This window comes from Syngnathoides biaculeatus, chromosome 12 (genome assembly GCF_019802595.1).
Source record: "Syngnathoides biaculeatus isolate LvHL_M chromosome 12, ASM1980259v1, whole genome shotgun sequence".
NCBI lineage: Eukaryota > Metazoa > Chordata > Actinopteri > Syngnathiformes > Syngnathidae > Syngnathoides > Syngnathoides biaculeatus.
Genome location: NC_084651.1, coordinates 27999383 through 28018989, shown reverse-complemented (window position 1 = coordinate 28018989; position 19607 = coordinate 27999383). Strand labels below are relative to the sequence as shown.

At 42.8% G+C, this 19607-nt stretch overlaps 1 protein-coding gene across 2 annotated transcripts in view; it reads right to left on the bottom strand.

The window, feature by feature from the left end:
• Positions 1–19607, bottom strand: part of LOC133510144 (solute carrier family 2, facilitated glucose transporter member 9-like) — a 76026-nt gene that overhangs the window by 32175 nt on the left and 24244 nt on the right. The window contains exons 5-9 of one of the 2 annotated variants that reach the window (XM_061837870.1): positions 18403–18548; positions 14444–14576; positions 13347–13534; positions 10099–10209; positions 9910–10011 (exon numbers count right to left, since the gene is read on the bottom strand). In XM_061837870.1, the coding sequence (XP_061693854.1) occupies positions 9910–10011; positions 10099–10209; positions 13347–13534; positions 14444–14576; positions 18403–18548 (680 nt within the window). The remainder of the gene's footprint in view (positions 1–9909; positions 10012–10098; positions 10210–13346; positions 13535–14443; positions 14577–18402; positions 18549–19607) is intronic. The other variant, XM_061837871.1, reaches the window with a different exon arrangement.

The following is a 19607-nucleotide window of genomic DNA, read 5'->3' as shown; positions in this document are numbered from 1 at the left end:
CTTCATCACCCCTTTTTCCTTCACCAACATGTCTATTACAATCTCCACCAATCTCAATCTCTGCTCAGAACTACTTCATCTAGTTGCTTCCCGGATTTCTCTTTCAACTCTCGGTCACATCCTACCTGTAGGGCATAGCCGCAAATCACATTCTGCATAACACCCTCAATTTAAAATTTCAGCCTCATCACTCTATCTGATACTATTTTCACTTCCAAGATGTTCTTAGCCAGCTCTTTCTTTAAACTGACCCCTACTCCATTTCACTTCCCATCTACTCCATGGTAACATAATTTAAACCCTGCTCCTAAACTTCTAGCCGTACTACTTTTCCACCTGGTCTCTTGGATGCAGAATATATCAACCTTTCTCCTCATCATCATGTAAACCAACTCCTGACCTTTTCCTAACATATTCTCAACATTCAAAGTCCCTACATTCAGTTATAGGCTCTGTGACTTCCTCTTCTTCTGTCGACTAACCTGCTTTCCTCCTCTTCTATGTCTTCAACCCACAGTATCTTAATTTCTACTGATGCCGTGCAGGTTAATGGTGTCGTGGGCGGACGTTGTTAACCCAGGCCATGACCGATCCGGTATGGGATTAATTTGATGAACACTCCTTGTGTTTGGCACAGTTTTACGGCGGATGCCCTTCCTGACACAACTCTTTAAATTTATCCGGATTATTATTATTATTTATCTGGATGAGCCAAATTTTTCTTCAACTAAATCACGACAAAAACTGAGACAATTGATTTGGGCAATAAAGAAAAGAGAATTGCTGTTAGTAAACATCTGGACTCGCTGTCTTTAAAAACCAAAGACCAAGTCCAAAACCTTGATGTTCTGATTGATTCCAACTTAACTTTCAACAATCGTATCAAATCAATCACAAAAACTGCCTTCTACCATCTGAAAAACATATCAAGAGTCAAGCCTTGTATGTGTCAACCAGACCAGGAAAATTTCATCCATGCTTTTATCTCAAGTAGACTTGACTACTGTAATGGTCATCTGACTGGACTCCCTAAAAAGAGGATTAAACAGCTGCAGCACATTCAGAATGCTGCTGCTCGCGTTCTGACCAGAACAAACCGGTCAGAGTATATAACGCCCATCCTCAAGTCCTTGCACTGGCTTTGAGTCAGCTCTCGAATAGATTTCAAAGTTCTGCTACTGGTCTATAAATCACTAAATGATTTAGGTTCTAAATACATGAAAGAAATGCTCTCAGAATACAAACCCAGTAGAGCTCTGAGATCGACTGACTCAGCTCAAACACTGGAGCGCAGAGTCCAAAGCATGGTGAAGCAGCATTTATGCTCCATATAAATGGAATAAGTTGCCAACAGAGGTGAGGTCAGCCCCAAGTGTGAATATTTTTAAATCCAGGTTGGAAACTCTCATTTTTCTCATGCTTTTTAAAATATTTCCGCATATTAATCATATTACTTGCATTGTATGCGGTTTTGTCTTTTTTTTTTTTAAATGTTTTACATCATTTTTATTATTTTATCCCATTTTAAATCTTTAATCTCTTATTTTTCAAATGCCTGTAATCACGTAAAGCACATTGAGTGTGTATGAAATGTGCGATACAAATAAATTTCCTTTGCTTTGCTTTATGCAGCTAATGACCTCACAAACGTGCATCTGATTCATGATAATACATGGAGTGGTGGTGGACTTTTAAAGGTGGACTTAACAGGTCTTTGAGGGTCACAATTCCAGCTGATAGACAGGTGTTCAAATACTTATTTTCAGCTGCATCACACAAATAAACCGTTAAAAATTCATACATTGTGATTTCTGGAATTTTCTTTTTAGATTAGCTCTCTCACAGTGGGCATACACCTATGATGAAAATTTCAGACCATACCACGATTTCCAAGTGGGACCACTTGCAATAGCAGGGTGTTCAAATATTTATTTTCTTCACCGTAACATAAGGTCAGGGGTTGACGCATTGAGACTACTCTAAACGCTTGATGAATCTGCATCTTGGCACAACTCTGACTCTTATAAGAAATAGTTCTATTAATTGAATGTATTTTGTTTTTTGTTGTTGTTGGTTCTTCTTCTCAGTACATAACATGAATCTCGTACCAGGGTGGAACCGACTGCCAGAGACAAATTCATTTTGTTTTGTTACATACTTGGGCATTATAGCTGATTCTGACTCTGCTGGCGGCCATTTACATCCCACCCAGCTCAACTAACAGGAGCGAGGTGCTGTACAGACTCCACCAGCTCATCAATGACCAGCAGACATTGTGCCCTGATGCCTTTCTCATCTTGGTGGGGATTTTAACTATACCAACCCCAAGACCACATTCCCACAACTTGATGGACATGTTAAATTTCCCACAACAGGAACAAAATCCTGGTCAAGGTTTGCACAACTCACAAAGGAGCCTACAAAGCCCTCCCCGTCCCCCACCTGGGAACCTCAGACCACACTACTTTCATGCTAATGCCTGGATACAGACCACTGGTTAAGGTGACATACCAGCCAAGTAGAATTTACGGTGTGGCCAGAGGGGTCATCAGAGGCACCCAAGGACTGTTTTGCCACCACAGGCTGAATAATGTTCAAACAGGCAGACACTAAACAAAATCATAGATCTCCAGGAGTACATGGAGCCTGTCACTGACTACATGTGGAAGTGCATGGATGACGTCACAGTCTCCAGAACCATCTCAATCAGGGCCAACCAGAAGCCATGGTTGACAGGGGAAGTCCACAGGCTCCTGAAGGCCCAGCTGCCTTCAGAGTTTGGAACGAGGTAAGCTTCAGGAGAGCTACTGCCAACCTGCCACAAGGCATCAGAGGAATTAAGACGTAGTAGACACAGAGGATTTATGACCACTTTAAAGACTAGGAACCTGGTTTTCTCTATGTGCTCAGTGATTGGCTTGCAACCAGTTCAGAGTGTGCTTGGTCTCCTGCCCGAAGTTGGCTGGGATGGACCCTTGTGAGGTGAAGTGGCTCAGCAAAAGAAAGCCTGGATGTTCATGCTAAGCTTTATGGTCACACACTGGCAATGCAAGCCATGAATCCTTTACAATACGTGTCCAAATGGCATCTATGTACAATGTATTATTAATGTGAGGCTTTTATTTTGAAGTTGGCCCTTATACAATGTTAACCCAGAAGTAGCATGTTACCCTAATGCATTGGTCTCAAACTGGCGGCCTAGTTTTGTGTCCCCCACCTTAATATGAAAGTTTGTTAGTGCAGCCCTCAAGTTTTACATGAATGGAACTTTTACAGTGTTGTGTGCAAAGCCAACCAATCATGGTGGGATATATGGCTTTCGGGCACGTGCAAGCAGAGAAATATTTTTCTTAAAATTACAGCAACGATGCGATGTAGCGTTTTACAAGTAGTTTTGTACACAACTTGTTGACACAAGGATCTTTGTCTATTTTCATTCATTCATTTTCCAAGCCGCTTAAACTCACCAGGGTCGTGGTGGTGCTGGCACCAATCCCAGGCAAGAGGTGGGGTAAATTCAAAACTGGTTACCAGCCAATCCCAGGGGACATAGAGACAGACAACAGTCGCACTGACAACCACACCAAAGGCCAATTTAGAGTCCCTAATTAATGCATGTTTTTGGGGATGTGGGAGGAAACTGAAATGCCCGGAGAAAACCCACGCAGGCACGGGGAAAATGTGCAATCTCCACACAGGCTGGGCTGGAATTTGAATCCTGGACCTCAGAATTGTGAGGCCAATGGTCTAACCAGTTGCACCACTGTGCTACCTCCTAGTTTATATTAATGTGTTTAACTTAAAAAAAAAAAAAAGGTCTTTGAGAAGATTGAATTTTCTTTTAAATTTCTAATTGAAATTGGCCGCAAGTGCATGTGCACCGGCTCTCCAGCCCAGCCTCAGCTGGACGCTGCCTCCAGCGGCCCCAAGGTAAATTGAGTTTGAAACCCCTGCCCTAATGCGTAGTACAGTGACAGGGAGGGGGGGGGGCACAAATTGGTTCAGGTCCCCGTGAAATTTTCAGTGCTACCACTGAAAAATATTGTCAATTTGAAACGGGGGACGAGGGGGGAAGTTGATCTCCAAAAAGTTTGAAAACCACTGGCTTCGCATGAACAATTGTAGCAGCTGCCTTGACTTTGACCAGAGGCTGGTGTGACCACAGTGAAAAATGCCAGGCATAAATAAAGCATGAACTCACGACTGTATTTGCAGTTTGTAACTGTGCACAACTGTCAAATGGCCAGGCAAGGTAATGGAGACGGGCCCTTCCTTTTCAAATTAAAAGTTGGTGTTTGGAGCCTCATGGCCTTTATTTATTATTATTATTGCCTTTAATGTCTAAACTATATTTGTTGCCATTGAGCTGTTATTTTTTGTTTGCACTACAAAACAGCATATTTATGCAGTTAGCCTGTTTTTATTGACCCAACCTAAACCCAAACCATAAACCTAACTATTATTAGTGTTTTTTTTTCTTATTTAGATATTCGTTTTGGACTCAAGACTGTTAATTGTTTGTTGAAAATTAGTACAGTATTGTTTTTCCCCTTACATGTGAATTATTAAACTAATTGTGATTATGATTTTGTCCATAGTTGTGACACCCTACATTTCAACATATAAAAACGACCTGTCATGAAAACCAACATTTTAAATTGCAGTGCAGTGGCATGATGGATATATTGGCCTCAAAGTTCTGAGCACCGAGGTTCAAACACAATGAAGAAAATAAGTATTTGAACACCCGGCTTTATTGCAACTTCTCCCACTTAAAAATCATGGAGGGGTCTGAAATTTTCATTGTATGTGCATGTCCACTGTGAAAGAGATAATCTAAAAAGAAAAATCTGGAAATCACAATAATTTTTTAACAATTTATTTGTGTGATATAGCTGCAAATAAGTATTTGAACAGCTGTCTATCAGCTCGAATTCTGACCCTCAAAGACCTGTTAGGCCGCCTTTAAAAGTCCACCTCCACTCCATGTATTATCCTGAATTAGATGCACCTGTGTGAGGTTGTTAGCTGCATAAAGACACCTGTCCACCCCATACAATCAGTAAGACTTGAACTTGGAACATGGCCAAGACCAAAGAGCTGTCCAAAGATACCAAAGACAAAATTAAACAACTCCACATGGCTGGAAAGGGCTACAGAGAAATTGCCAAGCAGCTTGGTGAAAAAAGGTCCACTGTGGGAGCAATAATTAGAAAATGGCATCAGCTAAAATGACGGTCAATCTCAATCGGAGTGGAGCCCCATGCAAGATATCACCTCGTGGGGTCTCAATGATCCTTAGAAAGGTGAGGAATCAGCTGAGGACTACACGGCAGGACGTGGTCAATGACCTGAAAAGAGCTGGGAGCGCCGTTTCCAAGGTGACTGTTGGTAATACACTAAGATGTCACTGTTTGAAATCATGCATGGCATGGAAGATTCCCCTTGTTAAACCAGCACATGTCAAGGCTTGTCTTAAGTTTGCCAATGACCATTTGGATGATACAGAGGAGTCATGGGAGAAAGTTTTGTGATCAGATGAGACCAAAATTGAACCTTTTGGTGATAATTCTACTCACCGAGTTTGGAGGAAGACAAATGATGAGTCCCATCCCAAGAACACCATCCCTACTGTGAAGCATGGGGGTGGTAACATCATGCTTCGGGGGTGTTTTTCTGCACATGGGACAGGACGACTGCACTGTTTTAAGGAGAGGATGACCGCGGCCATGTATTGGGAGATTTTGGGGAACAACCTCTTTCCCTCAGTCAGAGCACTGAAGATGAGTTGTGGCTGGGTCTTTCAACATGACAACGTCCCGAAGCACACAGACAGGAATACCATGGAGTGGCTCCTTAAGAAGCATATCAAGGTTCTGGCGTGGCCTCACCAGTCTCCAGACCTAAACCCAATGTTAAACGTTTGGAAGAGGCTGAAACTCCGTGTCTCTCAGCAACAGCCCAGAAACCTGTCTAATCGAGAGAAGGTCTGTGTGGAAGAGTGGGCCAAAATCCCTCCTGCAGAGTGTAAAAACCTGGTTGAACAACTACAGGAAACAACAACTTTATCAAAAATTAACATTGGTTTTCTCATGTGTTCAAATACTTACTTGCAGCTGTAGCACACAAATAAATTGTTAAAAAAATCCTCCATTGTGATTTCTGGATTTTTCTTTATAGATTATCTCTCTCACTGTGGGCATGTACCTCTGATGAAAATTTCAGACCCGTCCATGATTTCTAAGTGGGAGAACTTGCCAAATAGCAGGGTGTTCAAATAATTATTTTCTTCCCTGTATGGCCTCACCTGTGTGGAGTTCTCATGTTCTCCCCTATGTTCGTGTGGGTTTTCTCAGAGTACTCCAGTTTCCTCCCACATCCCCATAACATGCATGGTAGTTTAATTGAAGAGTACAAATTGTCCACTAATTGTGAATATGAGAGCAGACTGCCGTTTGTTTATACAGTATGTGACCTGCAATAGTTGGCAACGAGTCAGGGGTAGACCACTCCTCTCACCCAAAATTACATGAGATAGGCTCCAGCACACTCATGACCCTAGTGAGGATCATTTTGATTCACAATGCTTTCATAGATTTGATATTTCTTTGTGTACAGCAAAGGTTGAATACACGCTGTGCTGGATTTCCCAAAGCAGTCTGGGTAATAACTAAGCCTGTGGGATTACACAATAGTGAGTGTTTTTTCTTTGTGCACAGAGCAAAGGTAAATTGTCTGTACCCTTTTTTTAATGAAAGAAAAGACCACAATCATCTGTCTGAGAAGTACTGTGATTTGTTAATAAGTATGCATTTCAACTAATTCCAGTCTCATCAGCTTCAAGGTATTTTAGTAATGATTCTGTATATACTTTGTGTGTGCGTGTGCGGGTGTGTGTCTTTATGTACATGTTTATATATTCTATATTTTACTTCATTTATTTTTTTTTTAATTAAATATCTAACCTCAAATTTTGAGATGAGTAATCTACATATTTAAAATCTGGACTAATTAACAACACGTGTCAATTGTGTTTGATTGACTACTTTACCAAAGGACACAAAGACTTTTCCTTTCGGCTTGTCCCGTTAGGGGTCACCACAGCGTGTCATCTAACCATTCTAATCCTATCCAACCTGTTCACTCCAAGCGAGAACCTCAGCATCTTCATTTCTGCGATCTCCAGCTCTGCTTCCTGTTGTTTCTTCAGTGCCACTGTCTCTAATCTGTACATCATGACCGGCCTCACCACTGTTTTATAAACTTTGCCCTTCATCCTAGCGGAGACTCTTCTGTCACATAGAACACCAGACACCTTACGCCAACTCTTCTATCCCACTTGGACCCGTTTCTTCACTTCCTTACCACACTCTCCATTGCTCTGTATTGTTGACCCCAAGTATTTGAAGTCATCCACCCTCGCTTTCTCTTCTCCCTGGAGCTTCACTCTTACTCCTCCACCCCTCATATTCGTGCACATATATTCTGTTTTACTTCGGCTAATCTTCATTCCTCTCCTTCCAGTGCGTGCCTCCATCTTTCTAATTGTTCTTTGCCTGCTCCCTGCTGTCACTGCAGATCACAATATCATCTGCGAACGTCATAGTCCAAGGGGATTCCACTCGAACCTCATCTGTCAACCTATCCATTACTACCGCAAACAGGAAGGGGATCAGCGTGGATACCTGATACAGTCACACCTCCACCTTAAATTCTTCTGACACACCTACAGCACATCTCACTGCTGTTCTGCTGCCCTCATACTATTCTAACATATTTCTCCGCCACACCAGATTTGCACATGCAGTACCACAGTTCCACTTTTGGTAACTGATCATAGGCTTTCTCTAGGTCTACAAAGAGACAATGTAGCTCCTTCTGACCTTTTCAAACTTTTCCACGAGCATCCTCAAGGCAAATAATGCATCTGTGGGACTTTCTAGGCATGAAACCATACTGTTGCTCGCAGATACTTCTTTCCTGAGTCTAATTTTTCTCAAAACTTAATTGTGTGGCTCATCATCTTTATTCCTCTTTAGTTTCCACTGCTTTGAACATCCCCTTTGTTCTTAAAAATGGGGACTACCACACTTTTCCTCCATTCTTCTGGCATCTTCTCTCCCGCTATTTTATTGAATAAGTTGGTCAAAAACTCCACAGCCACCTCTCCAAATTGCTTCCATACCTCCAGAGGTTTGTCACCAGGACCAAATGCCTTTCCATTTTTCATTCTATTCAGTGCCTTACTAACTTCTCCCTTACTAATCATTGCCACTTCCTGATCATTCACGCTTGCCTCTTCCACTCTACTTTCTCTCTCATTTTCTTCATTCATTAATTTCTCAAAGTACTCTTTACATCTACTTAGTACACTACTAGCACCAGTCAACATATTTCCATAGCTATCCTTTATAACCTTTACTCGATGCACATCCTTCCCATCTCCATCCCTCTGTCTGGCCAGACTGGAGAGATCATTTTCTCCTTCTTTCATATCCAACCTGCTGTACATGTCATGTGCCACTTGTTTAGCCTTCGCCACCTCTACCTGTGTCCTAAGTCGCAACTCAAAATATACCTTCCGCCTCTACTCAGTCCTCTCCATGCCCCACTTCTTCTTCGCTAATCTCTTTCCTTGGATGACTTCCTATATTTTAGGGTTCCACCACAGAGTCTCCTTCTCGCCTTTCCTACAAGAAGGCACCCCAAGTTCTCTCCTGCCTGCCTCTCTGAGTACCTTGGCAGTCTTCCAGGAGCTCTTCCTGTCCAGCTACAGCATTTCTCACCTCTTTCTGAAAGACCATCCATCATTCTTCCATTTTTAACTTCCACCACCTGATTCTCTGCTCTACCTTTGTCTTCTTAATCTTCCTACCCACTACCAGAGTCATCCTACACACCACTACCCTATGCTGTCGAGCTACACTCTCCCCCACCACTACCTTACAATCAGTAACGTCCTTCAGATTACATTGTCTGCACAATATATAATCCACCTGCGTGCTTCTACCTCCACTCTTGTAGGTCACTCTATGTTCCTGTCTCTTCTGGAAATAAGTGTTCACCACTGCAAATTCCATCCTTTTTGCAAAGTCCACCGCCATCTGACCCTCAAGGTTCCTTTGCTGAATGCCGTACTTAGCCATCACTTCTTCATCACCCCTGTTTCCTTTGCCAACATGTCTATTGAAATCTGCACCAGTCACAACTCTCTCTCTCTGGGATGCTCAGAACTACTTCGTCTAGTTCCTTCCAGAATTTCGCTTTCAACTCGAGGTCACATCCTACCTGTGGGGCATAGCTGCTAATCACATTAAACACAATACCCTCAATTTCAAATTTCATCGTCATTACTCGATGTGATACTCTTTTTACTTCCAAGACATTCTTACCCAGCTCTTCCTTTAAAATAACCCCTACTCAATTTCTCTTCCCATCTACTCCATGATAAAATAGTTTAAACCCTGCTCCTAAGGTTTTTGCCTGACACCCTTTCCACTTGCTCTCACAATACATCAACCTTTCTCCTTATCATCATGTCAACTAACTACTGAGCTTTTACTGTCATAGTCCCAACATTCAAAGTCCCTACACATAGTTGTAGAGTCTGTGCATGCCTCTTCTTCTTATGCTGACTAAGCTGTTTTTCTCTTTTTGTCTTTGACATACAATATCTGAATTTCTACCTACCCTTTGCAGATTAACCGTGCCAGGGGCAGGCGTAGTTATCCCAGGCCATGACCTATCCGTTATGGTGTACGTTTGATGAACGCTCATATATGTTTGGCAATTTTACGCAGGATGCCCTTCCTGCCGCAACCCTCTGCATTTATCCGGGCTTTGGAGCGGCCCACCGATGCACAGGAATTGTGCTCCACTTCGGGCTGCATAAAGTATAGAAACACTCACCTGTAAAATTAGGGTAAATGTTATTCCAGCACTGCAGATCCCCATCATGGTGAAACCTCCAACCAAAAGAGGCCTCCTCCCCAGCTTCTCTATGGTGAAACACTACAAGAGAAGAACGCCATTAATGAAGACTTGTCGGTGAATTAAATGCTTCAAATTTGTTTCAATTGCATACAAATTTAAACATACCCCAATAAGTCCAGCAATTATCTCTATAACTCCTGTGCCTGCTGTCGTGTATGGGATCTCTGACATAGGGATTCCCGCATTTTCAAATATGTCATTGGTGTAGAACCAGATCTACAATGAAACATGGGGTTTGTGTGAATATATTTGTAATCCCAGCATTTTTTCATTTTAATATTTTTTTGTGGATGTTTAGATTATCCATTAAAATTGGTTCTTAACCATGAGCCTTCCTTTTCAGTTGACATGCCCTCTTTTTGGGATCCATAAAAGGAGTCTAGATGGGATTTCATAATTTTATGAGAATTTACATTGCAACATGCATGTTTCAGTGTTTTACTTTCTTGCAAATTGACTGACTATATAGATTTTAAGATGGCATTTGTTGGTTTAAATTTCAGTAGTTGCGGAGACCCCTCTTGGAAGCTGTCACTTTGTCATGGTGGTGGGGTTTGTGTTTCCCAATGATGCTCGGAGATAAGTTGTCTGGACTTCACGCCCCTGCTAGAGTCACCCATGGCAAACAGGTCCGAGGTGAGGGACCAGACAAAGCACAGGAAAAAGACGATAACTATAAATGGATTGAAGTTTCCCTTGCCCTGAATCTGGAGCTGGGCCCTGAGGTGGGGCTTGAACACTTCACTTCTACCCTTGGGGCCCTACTGGGCACAGTCCGTAAGGGTAACAGGGGTCCCCCTTCCCATGGGCTCACTACCTGTGGGAGAGGCAATAGGGGTCAGGTCCAGTACGAGCTGGGCAGTGGCCGAAGGCAGGGACCTTGACAATGTGACCTCCAGCTACAGAAGCTGGCTCTAGGGATGTGGAATGCCACCTCTCTGGCAGGGAAGGAGCCTGAGCTGGTGTGTGAGGTTGAGATGTTCCAACTCGATATAGCTGCAGTTGCCTCCGCACATGACTTGGGCTCTGAGGCCTCCTGCGACGAGCAGGTGTGGGTATACTTATTGCCAGCTGGATCAGCACCTGTACATAGAGTTTCACACCAGTGAACATGAGCGTAGCATCCATCTGCCTTCGGATATCAGGATGTGTCCTGACTGTTGTTTGTGTCTATGCACCATGTTCGAGTTGACAATGTTCCACACCTACATTGCTGAGGCGGCCGACCTGAGCTGTGGCCGTAAGGTGCTCAGTGCACATCGCCACAGATCAGGCCCCAAGTGAAGGAGTACAACTATCTTGGGGTGTTATTCACAAGTGAGGGAAGAATGGAATCCAAGATTGACGAGGGAATTGGTAGAGCATCTGCAATGAGTCCGAAACAATGATAGCTCGCCTCAATGGCTTCAGGTGGGTATAAAAACGTGAGCTCAAACTACATAATACGAGCGTCATGGGCACCCAAAAACAGGAGAGCGCACACAATTGAAATGGTCGCTTTTTTTTAAATGTGCACATTACCCTTGTTTCTATGTAGTTTGAGCTCACGTTGTTTTGATAGCTACCTGACGCCATAGGTTTCCTATGACGTCAGGTGGGAGAGAGGCTGAGCTGCGGAACCAAAACTCTTGGGATTCAAAAAATGTATCCCCACAAACGCCATGGATGGCACAGAGGATGACATGCTGTGGGAGCAAAATAGGATCACTGTTCATGAATTCTCGAGGCAACAGAACTGGACCAATCACCAAAGGTAGCTATGATGGATATTTTTCAGATTCGAGATAAGTCAGATGTTGCTTTTGAAGTCTTGGCCAAGGATGTGTAATGTAGAGGATAAACTTCACTATGCACAAATGTTTTATGCACAAATATTTAATCCAAAAATATTTAAGTCAAACAGTGTTAAATATTTATTTAAGACTGTAATATTTTTTAAGAGTATTAATAAAATGATATGCCATCATTGAGCATTTATTTTAGTTGGTTGACGGATTCTGTTCTGACAATTACAGGGACCAGGACAAGCGTGTCCTGTGGCCTGTCCCAAGATTATGTACAGCTACATCAGCACATGCACAATGATTATTATTAATGGTTGTTTTTCAGTTTTTTGAAAAACAATACAAGTACAAACCTAACAAAATATAAATACAGATAATTCGCAATATTTTGAGCATATGGCTAGTCGCAAATTGGTGGTGCGCATTGTACATTGGTAGAACTGTTTTCCTGATTTTTTTAGGTCAACGTTGGCGGTGCGCATCATAATTCAGGACAAATTATACTCGAGAAATTATGGTACTGTATGTGGCATTCATTCAACATTTGGAGGCCTCGTAGCTCAGTGGTGAGAGCACTGGTTTGGTAAACCAGGGGTTGTGGGTTCGTATCCCAATGGGGCCTCCACTCACTGAGAAGGGTTGCGTCAGGAAGGGCATCTGGCGTAAAAATTGTGCCAAACATATATATGCGTTCATCTGAGATGATACGCTGTGGCGACCCCGAAAGGGACAAGCCGAAAGAAACACACATGTGGCAGTCATTTATGAATGCTCCTAAATTAGAGCAGGAGCTGAAGCCTTTAGTTACCGCTTCATTGCTTTATATAAAAATCACTTTGATACATACTACGGATGTGTGTGTGTATTTAGAATGATATGTGAATCCCAATGACAGAAACAAATCCTGAAACCAAATATTTGCATTAGAATAAAAACAAGTCAAAGAATAAAACGCATCTTACTTCATTCTGACTCATCCTACAGTACCGCCATTTTCACTTCATGCTCATTTCTTTTGCACATGTACAAATTGTCGCTTCACTGAGATCTCCATAAAGTTTCGTTAAAAAAAGAAGCAGCCCCGGGATTCTACCTGTGGCCAAAGCACGGTGAGGGATCCTCAGTAAAGTAAGTGATTTGAAACTACAATGAGAAATGTTCTGTACATAGAAGGAGCATCTAAAAATATATCACTTAAAACATACTAACATATTCTCTCAACGGTTAAATAGAGATTTTCCTATTTTCACATTTTTCATGTTGGAATATTTTTTGGGAAACAAGAAAAGTAGTAATATTTTCATTGTGATTGTCATTCATTTATGTAAATATGAAAAGTGATTGGGGTTTTAAGATGTGAGTCTGACCACTAACTTATAGTCTATACAGTACATAATCGTGGGGTGATGCGGACCTGACCGGTAGTTATATAAGTATATAGTGAAATTTAGTCTAGTTTTAAACCCCAAACATTGTAGAATTTCCAAGAATTAACTGCCAATTAGCCGTTTGGGATTGGTTCCCTTAAGAAAAAAAAGAAAAGATCCATGGGTCCATTTAAATCCTTACAGCATCAATGCCAGAGAGCTGCATGCCAACGTTGATGATCACAACACTGAGGACCTGCCAGCGAACTGAATCATCAAGGAGCAGATTCCACACTGACAATGTCTTCACAGATGACAATGAACGTTGCTCTTCCTGCATCTCTTCAATCTCAGCCTGGATGTTACAATTGGCCCTGTACGACTTCAGAGCTAGGGAAACAGATACGGGGTATCATAACACAATACCACAAACAAACAAAAAAAATTAATAAACCACAGAACACATCCCAAGTAAAAATTTAGCTTTAAATGTGCCATATTATTTGGGATGAGCCATTTATTAGTCCAATTGGACAATATATCCACCAATTTAGTGGGAGAAGGCCATTTTAGAGTTGAGCCTATCCCAGCTGTCAACAGGCAGGAAGCAGGCTACACCCTGAACTGGTTGCCAGCCAGTCGCAGGGCACATCGAGACAAACAGAAAAGTTCATACGGTGGCTGAGCTGGTCAAGTGTTGACCTCACAGTTCTGAGAACCCGGATTCAATCCTGGCCCCGCCTGTGTGGAGTTTGCATGTTCTCCCCGTGCCTCCATGGGTTTTCTCCGGGCACTCCGGTTTCCTCCCACATCTCAACAACATGCAACATTAATTGGACACTCTAAATTGCCCTTAGGTGTGATTGTGAGTGCGACTGTTTGTCTCTATGTGCCCTGCGATTGACAGGCAACCAGTTCAGGGTGTACCCTGGCTCCTGCCAGTTGACAGCTGGGATGGATGAAGTGTTTATAGTAACAAAGGAGTATTTAGCTGGAAGGGCTGAACCTTTGGTTTAAACATTTTCGTTGTAATATATGAAGAGTTCAGACGCAAAAGCAGATGTAGCCATTTCTGTTGTTTCTCTAGATTAAATAATCAAATCATATATAAAATATATACTGTACATCAAAGAATCTAGAGAAACAACAAAAGTGGCTATATCTGCTTTTGCGTCTGAACTCTTCATATATTACAAGGAAAATGTTTAAACCAAAGGTTCAGCCCTTGGAGCAAAGTAATACTTTTTTACTGTAATCACTTGTCAGCATGTTTAGTGTATGGGAATGTATCCCTCTGACCTGTGATTGTAGCATGGACATTGTGCTTCTCGATTAGGAGGTATCTGGGGCTTTCTGGGAACCAAGGCAACAGAAGTAACTGGATAAATGTAGGTACCACCACCACAGAGAGAAACAGAGGCCAGTGTTCCTCCTGCAGTATAAAATAATTTGTACATGTTAAAGTCTCAATTTTATTTCAAATGGTCACGATTTTGCTTACTGGATCAGATTAAATTAGAGGGATTAGTTTGCTCCCAGAGTGGGTGCAACAAAACTATTAAAAAGACATAATCCATGACCATAGATTTGACCCTACAATAGCCCTACGATGCCAAGAGATAAAGTTGAGCATGTTTGATTTTTTTGGGAGATGTCGTCTCTATATACGGCAACCCTCCGAAAGCGTACCTTGATGTTCACCATTAGGACCTTGAGGATTGCCTCATGTGAGGGTGAAATTGTATAGAAGATGGGACATGGGGATCTCTGAATATACAGTATGTCGTGTAGTGCTGCCCATGTCTGACCAAGACAGGGCCATGAGCTTTAGCAGTGAAACCCAGTCTTCTCCTTTCCCAGCCACTTCATCCAGCTCTTCTGGGGGGATCCCCAAGTGTTCCCACTTCTCTCTTTTCGGTGGGACCTGGCCAGAACACCTTCCCAGGAAGGCGTACAGGAGGCTTCTGAATCAGATGTTCCGACCGCTTTATCTGGCTCCTCTTAATCTGGAGGAGCAGTGGCTGAGCCCCTCCCGGATGACTGAGCATCTCACCCTATCTCTAAGTGAGAGCCCAAACACCCTGAAGGAAACACATTTTTGCAGCTTGTATTCGGAATCTTCTTTCGGTCATGACCCACAGCTTGCGACCACAGGTGAGGGTCGGAACGTCGAGCTTGTGAACAAGACCCCAAGATACTTGAACTCCTCCACTTGGGGCGACATCTCAGCCCTGACCTGGAGATAGCACACCACCCTTTTCCGACTGAGCACTATTCTCTCAGATTTGGAGGTGCTGATTCTCATCCCAGCTCCTTCACATTCTGGTGCGAACCGCTCCAGTGGGAGTTGGAGATCACAGGTTGACGAAGCCAGATTTATTCGCAAAAAGCATGTAATACCAAGGTCAGCAAACCGGAGACCCTCTATGATTCAGTTTCCATAAAAGTTATGAACAGAAGAGGTGACAAAGGGCAGCCTTTGTGGAGTCCAACTCTCAAATGAATCCGACTTCTGCTATCTGCTATCAATGCAGACCAAACTCTCACACCAGTCACCAAACAGACTGTATCAGGTATTTCTCAAAGTCGATAAAACATATATATACTGGTTGGGGAGTTCCCATGCATCCTCAAGGGCCCTGCTGAAGGTGTAGACCTGGTCCGCTGTTTCACCGCCAGGACAAAAACCACATTGCTGAATCTGAGATTCAACTTCCTAATGGACCATTGTCTCAGCACCCCTGAATAGACCTTCCCTGGTAGGCTGAGGAGTGTGATCCCCCTATAGTTGGAACACCCCCTCCCCCTGCTTAAAAAGGGGGACCAACAACAAAATCTACCAATCCAGAGGCACTGTCGCTGATATCCACGTGATGTTGCTGAAGGGTGTCAACCAGGACAGCCTCACAACATCGAGAGTTTTTAGGAACTCTGGGCGAATCTCATCCAGCCCATGGCCCAAACCCCAGAGATAGGAGAACCTGTCAGAGAACCCAGACTATGCTTTCTCATGGTGTGTCCATGGAATTCAGAAGGCCTTTGAAGTATTCTCACCACCGATGAACAACGTCCCTAGTTGAGGTCAGCAGCACCGATCCTCAATACACAGTGTTGACGGTGCACTGCTTCCCCCTCCTTCGTCACCAAATTTCCAGAATTTCCTCGAAGCTATCTGGAATCTTTCTCTAGCCTCACCACACTTCTCCATCCCCAGGTTTTTGCTTCAGTGACGACCAAAGCTGCATTCAGCTAGGCCAGCCAGTACCCATCAGCTGCTTCAGGAGTCCCACAGGCCATAAATTCCTTCTTCAGCTTGAGGGTATCCTTCACAAGTTGGTGTCCAAACATTTGCAACTCCAGTCTGCCGGCTAAGAAATTTAAGCACAGAACACTGTATAGTAAATCTGATTTTTGGACTGGTCATTGGGTTTTTTTTTTTGTTTGGTGAGGTGGCTGTGGAGTTTTTGACCGATTTATTCAACAGAATACTACCAGGAGAGAAAATGCCAGAAGAATGGAGGAAAAGTGTGCTAGTCCCCATTTTTAAGAACAGAGGCGATGTTCTGAACTGTGGAAACTACAGAGCAATGATGATGATGAGCCACACAATGAAGTTATGGGAAAGAGTAGTGGAGGCTAGACTCAGGACAGAAGTCAGTATCTGCGAGCAACAGTATGGTTTCATGCCTAGAAAGAGTGCCACAGATGCACTATTTGCCTTGAGGATGCTGGAGGAAAAGTACAGAGAAGGTCAGAAGGAACTACATTGTATCTTTGTAGACCTAGAGAAAACCTATGGCAGAGTACTAACAGAGGAACTGTGGTACTGCATGCACAAGTTTGGTGTGGTGGAGAAATATGTTAGAATAGTACAGGACATGTATGAGGGCAACAGAACAGCAGTGAGAAGTACTGTTGGTGTGTCAGAAGAATTTAAGGTGGAGGTGGGACTGCATATGGGTTCCACGCTGATCCCCTTCCTGTTTGCGGTAGTAATGGATAGGCTGACAGACGAGGTTAGACTGGATTCGCCCTTGACCATGATGTTTCCAGATGATATTGTGATCTGCAGTGAAAGCAGGGAAGAGGCAGTAGAACACCAAGAAAGATAGAGGTATGCACTGGAAAGGAGAGGAATGAAGATTAGCCAAAGTAAAAAAGAAAATATGTGCGTGAATGAGCGGGATGGAGGAAGAAGAGTGAAGCTCCAGGGAGAAGAGATAGCGAAGGTGGACGACTTCAAATACTTTGGGTTAACAATACAAAGGAATGGAGAGTGCGAGTGTGGTCATGAGAGGGACAGCCAAAGTTGGATGTTTTGGAGAGAAGATTAGAGAGAGCAGACTTCGATGGTTTGGACATGTTCAGAGGTGAGAGTGAGTATGTTGGTAGATGGGTGCTGAGGATGGAGCTGCCAGGCAAAAGAGTGAGAGGAAGACCAAAGAAAAGGTTGATGGACGTTGTGAAGGAGGACATGAGGACAGTGGGTGTTAGAGAGGAGGATGCACGAGATAGGCTTAGATGGAAAAGATGACACGCTGTGGCGACCCCTAACGGGACAAGCCGAAAGAAAAAGAAGAAGAAGATAGAGGTTTATTGAGCCATGCTTTGTTTGGTTATTCACCTCGGACATTTTTGCTGTGAGTGACCCTACCAGGAGCATGAAGCCCCTGACAATTTAGCTCTTAGGATTATTGAGACACACAAACCACTTCATCAAGGTAAGGTGATGGCTCAAAGAGGGGTCAACAAATGAACAAGTATGCAACTACACTTACACAAACAGCAACTCACAATAATTAAAATTAAAAACAAGATTACCTACAACGACTATATTTAGTAATGGCCGCTGCTTGTGAAGTTGACGCTGAGCATCCAAGCATGTCTAGCAGAAACTTATAAATAGTATTAATTCCATTAGTCCTGATTTTTTTCCCCTTTTAATAGTAGGAGTGGTGTTTTATCTATTTGTAACATATTGTGCTTTTTGTTTGCACTGTGACTAAGATTAGTTCTCTGTTTATTTGGTACATTGTTCGATTTTGTCCATGAGGCTGAGATGAAACCAAATTACTGTCATGAATAGGGTTAGCATATACATCAATTAATATTTTCTCCAACAGGTACACATGCTGTCATGCTGCATCATCCTGTGTGCCTCCTGGCATCCCCATGGGACAGAAAGTGCCAGCACACTTGAGGGCACTTCCACAATCCAAGTGGTAATGTTAACAAGGAGATATGGTTTTACCGCATACCTTTCCTAATAGTTCATGTAGTCCAAGGATTTGGGCAGCGAAGACTCCTGTGCCTATAAAGATGCTTGGCACTAAACCCAGAAACCCCCTGAGGTTCTTTGGTGCTATCTCACCAAGGTACATTGGAACTACACTTAAAGAGATTCCTGTTGTAAAAAGAAAGACACATGACTTAATTAAAGACCAGACAAAATGTACATGGAAAGCAGCTCAGCTCATGAGTAAAATCACCAAAGACGGTTAAATTAAGAGCCAATTAAAACATTTACACTGCATCTGATGGCAAGTGTAGGTTCATAGTAGGTGGTAGAGCTTCGCTTTATCATCATTATCTTTCTGCTATTGACAATATTATTCATCAAACAGTAAAAGTACACAAATATCAGTGTATTCCCTTAATTATTTTGAAAAACTACGACCGTATTTTCTGCACAATAAGGCGCACCTAAGAGGCTTTCATTTTATCAAAGCAGACAGTGTGTCTTATAATCGAGTGCGCCTTATATATGGATCAATATTGAGCCGCAACAGGTCTCGCAACTACGGTAAGTAGCCTCTGGCTCCATTTTCCCCTGTAAAAGAAGTAGCGCACGGTGCATGCCGGGATATAGGATTGTGCGAAGCGTGCCGTTTCATTTCGATTTTTGTGTTTGTGTAAAGACCCCAAAATGGCTCCTGTTACGAGGCATTCCTTATGACGCAGAGTTTAAACTTAAGGCGATCAGTCATGCAGGAAACTAGAGCTGCAGTGAGAGAATTTAACAGCGAATCATTGCTGTGGAAATGGAGGGAGCAACAAGAGGATCTGTGCCAAGTAAAGAAGACTAAACAGAGTTTCCAAGGCAACAAAGCGACATGGCTACAGTTGGAGGACAAACTCGAACATTGGGTTGTTGAACAGAAAGCAGCAAGTAGAAGTGTCAGTACAATCGCTATTCGAATGAAGGCAACAGCGGAAGCATGCAAACTTAACATCAATGAATTTAGAGGCGGTCCTTCTTTGTGGGGTGGTTCAGTTTTTGAAAAGATGTCATCTCTCCATCCGCACACAAACTACTGTTTCAAGACTACCAAGAAAAGCTGAAAAGCAAGACTGCTGAAATAAAGATCCGTCCAGAACACATTATCAACATGGGCAAGATTCCAGTCACCTTTGATATCCCTGTAAACCACAATTTGGATAAAAAAGGAGCACTACAGTTAAT